The 4,803-nt window shown below is 43.6% G+C and overlaps 1 protein-coding gene across 1 annotated transcript; it reads left to right on the plus strand.

The window, feature by feature from the left end:
* The first annotated feature begins 316 nt into the window (after positions 1–316).
* On the plus strand, positions 317–1,065 carry LOC140015852 (uncharacterized). The gene is made up of 2 exons (XM_072068678.1): positions 317–945; positions 1,059–1,065. The coding sequence occupies exons 1-2, from the start codon at positions 317–319 to the stop codon at positions 1,063–1,065; spliced, it is 636 nt and encodes a 211-aa protein (XP_071924779.1).
* The last annotated feature ends 3,738 nt before the right edge of the window (positions 1,066–4,803 follow it).

Raw genomic sequence — 4,803 nt, forward strand, 5'->3', positions numbered from 1 at the left:
TCAATCGGTGGCTGAGTACGAGAGCCAGTTTACTCGTTTATCCAAGTTTGCCCCTGAACTCATTCTAACGGAGCAAAGAAGAGTTCGGCGTTTTACTTAGGGGCTCAATGTGGAAATTCAAAAGGATCTGGCGGTAGCCCAGATCAGTACCTTTAGTGACGCCGTGGAGAAAGCTTTACGAGTTGAAAATGCAAGGCTTCAAGTAAGGAACTTTCAGGTGAAAAAACGGGGGTTCTCTGCGAGTAGTTCGACCCAAGGAGATAAAGGGACCCCTCCCAAGTTTGGACGAGGAGCCGGTGGAGGAAGGCAACCGGGGATGGCGCGAGGGACTCCACCGAGGGGTGGTCACAATGGACGGGGCCCGCAGAAAAGCACCTCACAGGGAAGTTCGGCCTCAGTTGCACGCGGACCCTGTGGATTTTGTGGAAAACCAAACCACACTGAGGACAACTGTTGGAGGAAGGAGAGAAGATGCTTGCGCTGCGGGAGTGCAGAGTATCAAATAGCTAACTGCCCAGTGTTACCTCGGGAGGCGAGAGCAACCACCCAATCGTCAAAGGCCAACTCGGGACAGTCCAAGGTAGAAGGAACAAAGCCAAAGGTGCCAGCTCGGGTTTACTCCCTTGAGCAACAACAAGTCCCTGATCCCTCTGGGGTTGTAGAAGGTACGATCCCTGTTTTCCGTCGTCTAGCTAGGATTTTGATAGACCCTGGTGCTACCCATTCCCTTGTTAACCCCAATTTTATGTGCGACATTGATATAACCCCTGTTAGCTTGCCTTATGACTTAGAGGTTAGTACTCCTACGGGGAACCAACGTTTAATTACTGGTTCGATGTATGCGAATTGCGAAATTTGGGTAGGAGAGAGGATGCTTTTGGGAAATCTTATAAGTTTAGCTATAAAGGGGTACGACGTTATACTGGGTATGGACTGGCTAGCAAGGTACGATGCACAACTTGATTGTAAGAGGAAAATAGTGGAACTTCGTATACCGGGGGAAGCAACCGTAAGGCTAGATGTAAGAGGTAGTTTAGCCTCATCTGCATTGATCTCAGGTATTAGGGCTAGGAAATTTCTGTATAGAGGGACCCAAGGGTTTCTAGCTTTTCTGATAAATACTCCCACTGATAAGTTGAGGGTGGAAGATGTGCCTATTGTAAGTGAATATCCGGATATGTTTCCTGATGAATTAGTAACTTTACCTCCGGAGAGAGAGATAGAGTTTAAGATTGACCTATTGCCAGGAGCGTCACCTATCTCTAAGACCCCCTATCGAATGGCACCTGCTGAACTCAAGGAACTGAAGTTGCAGTTGCAAGACCTGTTGGAGCGTGGGTTTATTCATGAGAGTGGATCTCCTTGGGGGGCTCTGATATTATTTGTTAAGAAGAAGGATGGAACTTTAAGATTGTGTATCGACTATCGGGGATTAAACAATATGACCATTAAGAACAAATACCCACTTCCCCATATCGATGAATTGTTTGACCAGTTGCAAGGCGCAGTGGTCTTTTCAAAGTTAGATCTCCGACAGGGTTACTATCAGTTGCTAATCAAGAAAGAAGATGTACCCAAAACTGCTTTCAATTCTAGATATGGGCATTTTGAGTTTGCGGTCATGCCCTTTGGGTTGACCAATGCCCCTGCCGCCTTTATGGATTTGATGCATCGGGTTTTCAAACCCTACCTGGACCGATTTGTTGTCGTGTTTATTGACGACATTTTGGTCTATTCTAAAACCCGTGAGGAACATGAGCAGCATTTGAAGTTAGTGTTACAAACCCTGAGAGATCATCAGCTATACGCCAAATTTAGTAAGTGTGAATTTTGGCTGGAGAAAATCTCTTTCTTAGGACATGTGATTTCCAAAGAAGGTATCACGGTAGACCCCGCGAAAGTAGAGGCGATAGCTGAATGGAAGAGGCCAGAAAATCCCACCGAGATCCGCAGTTTTTTAGGGTTGGCTGGGTACTATAGACGCTTTATTAAAGACTTTTCCAAATTGGCCGGTCCTTTAACCGACCTGACGAAGAAAAACGGTCGTTTTGTGTGGGATAGTAGGTGTGAAACCAGTTTTCAGGAGTTGAAGCGAAGGTTAACCAGAGCTCCTGTTTTGGCCTTGCCTAGTGGGAAGGATAGTTTCACTGTTTATACCGATGCTTCGAAGGAAGGTTTGGGGTGTGTGTTAATGCAAAATAAGAACGTGATTGCCTTTGCCTCTAGGAAACTAAAAACCCATCAACAAAACTACCCTACCCATGACTTGGAGTTAGCTGCTGTGGTCTTTGCTCTGAAAAAGTGGAGACACTATCTCTACGGGGTTACCTTTGAGGTTTATTCAGACCATAAGAGTCTCAAGTACCTATTCTCCCAAAAAGAGTTGAATATGAGGCAACGCCGGTGGATGGAACTCTTAGAAGATTATGACTGCACGATCAACTACCATCCCAGTAAGGCTAACATAGTAGCGGACGCCCTAAGTCGGAAGGCTCAAGTAGCAGGGTTGATGGTCAAGGAGTGGGAGATGTTAGGAGCAGCTAGTGAGTGGAACCCTAGATTGGGAGATAAGAAAATAACTTTTGGAAATATTCGGGTAACATCTGCTATTCTTGATCGAATTAAAGAAGCCCAAGAAAAGGATCCGGTGGTACAAAAATGGAAGGAAAAAGTAGAAAAGGAAGCATTACCTGATTTCAATTTGGGTCCTGAAGGAATTCTAAGGTATAGGAACGGGTAGTGGTGGCCAATGATGAAAACCTGAAAAGGGAAATTTTAGAGGAAGCCCATCGATCGACATACACGATCCATCCTGGTAGTAATAAGATGTACCAAGACTTGCGACGGTTGTACTGGTGGGATAAGATGAAGAGAGAGATTGCTCAATATGTCCAAACCTGTCTGATTTGCCAGCAAGTCAAGGCTGAACACCAAAAACCCTCCGGACTGTTACAACCTCTTGAGATACCCGAATGGAAGTGGGAAAATATCACGATGGATTTTGTTTCTGGACTGCCAAGAACGCAAAAAGGACATGATGCCGTTTGGGTGATCGTTGATCGGTTGACCAAATCAGCTCATTTCTTACCTGTGAATGTGAAGGATTCCATGGATAAACTAGCTCGGTTGTACCTGAATGAAATTGTGAGGTTACATGGGGTTCCAGTGAGTATAGTTTCAGACCGAGATCCTCGTTTTGTATCGAGGTTTTGGCAAAAATTTCAGGAGCACTTAGGGACCAAACTTAACCTTAGTACCACTTATCACCCCCAGACGGATGGCCAGTCGGAGCGAACGATTCAAACCCTCGAGGATATGTTACGAACTTGTATTCTGGATTTTGGGGGTAATTGGGGCCAACACATGACTTTGGTAGAGTTCGCCTACAATAATAGTTTCCACTCGTCCATTCAATTGGCACCATATGAAGCTCTCTACGGACGGAAGTGTCGTTCACCCATTTACTGGGATGAAGTAGGGGAAAAGAAAGTTCTAGATCCAACAACCATTCCCTGGATGGAGGATGCGCAAGAAAAGGTTAAATTGATTCGTCAAAGACTCCAAACAGCTCAAAGCCGACAAAAGAGCTACGCAGATAACCGAAGGAAAGATTTGGAGTTCGAAGTTGGAGACCGTGTCTTCCTTAAAATCACGCCACTACGAAGCGTCACTGCGGGGAGAGGAAAGAAACTTCAACCACGGTTTGTGGGGCCATACAAAATTCTCCAATGAGTTGGGAAAGTAGCGTACCGACTCGAGTTGCCGCCCAGTTTATCTCGTATTCATGACGTCTTCCATGTGTCGATGCTGAAAAAGTACTATCCTGACCCAACCCACATCGTACGACCCGAGGAGATTGAGATAGATAAAGCCCTCACCTACGAAGAGAGACCTGTACAAGTACTCGATCGAAGGATTAAGGAATTGAGGAATAAGCAAATTCCATTAGTGAAGGTTATGTGGAGAAATCATGGTATAGAAGAGGCAACTTGGGAAATGGAGGAAGATATACAAAAGAAATATCCTGAGCTGTTTAGTAACCCAGGTGAGCAATTTCGAGGGCGAAATTCCTTAAGGGGGAGAGGATGTGAGAACCCAGAAAAGAAAAAAAAATTTATTTATTTATTATTTTATTCCTGTGCACCGTTTTCTTGTATTTTCTTTATTATATTACTTTTATCCACATTTTATCAGTAAATATAGTTTTTAAATCATTTTTCTAGTATAAGGTAGTTCGTGAGAAATTAGAAATATATTTTGGACGTGGGACCCGCTAGTGTATTAAGTGACAGAAATTCGGCCAATTCGGTTCAATTTTTCATAAAGGGATTTAATTACTAGGTGGTAGTAGATGATTAGAGGTTATCTAGATGGTTTAATTATGGAGGGACAAGAAGATAACTCTAAACAAAACAAAGTGCCAAGTGTCCAATTCTTGTTGGCTTAAGCTTGCCTAACTTTCTTTATCTTTACTTAAAAGTCCAAATTTGACCAAGTTGTCTTCACTCCTTCATCTCTCTTGGCCGAATCTCCCTTGGAAGCAAAGGGAAGAAACCTTCAACCTTTCATCTTCAAATCTTGCTTCAATCTTGAAAATCAACCGATTATTTCTTGAATTAGTTCACAAAATCAACTTGCTAAGGGTGTTTGAAGAACTTGGTGGTGTTATTTTGGAAGAAAACCTCATAAGCTTCAACCTTTCTTGAAGAACTAAGGTATCTTGCTTGGAACTCATCTATTGTTTCTAATTTTGGCCAATTGGTGCCTTATAGTAGCTATTTATGCGATTTTACGGAAGATTTG

This window comes from Coffea arabica, chromosome 10c (genome assembly GCF_036785885.1).
Source record: "Coffea arabica cultivar ET-39 chromosome 10c, Coffea Arabica ET-39 HiFi, whole genome shotgun sequence".
NCBI classification, from domain to species: domain Eukaryota; kingdom Viridiplantae; phylum Streptophyta; class Magnoliopsida; order Gentianales; family Rubiaceae; genus Coffea; species Coffea arabica.

Coding starts and splice junctions, on each gene's coding strand:
- LOC140015852 (XM_072068678.1), top strand. CDS start 317: ATGGCGCGAGGGACTCCACCGAGGGGTGGTCACAATGGACGGGGCCCG.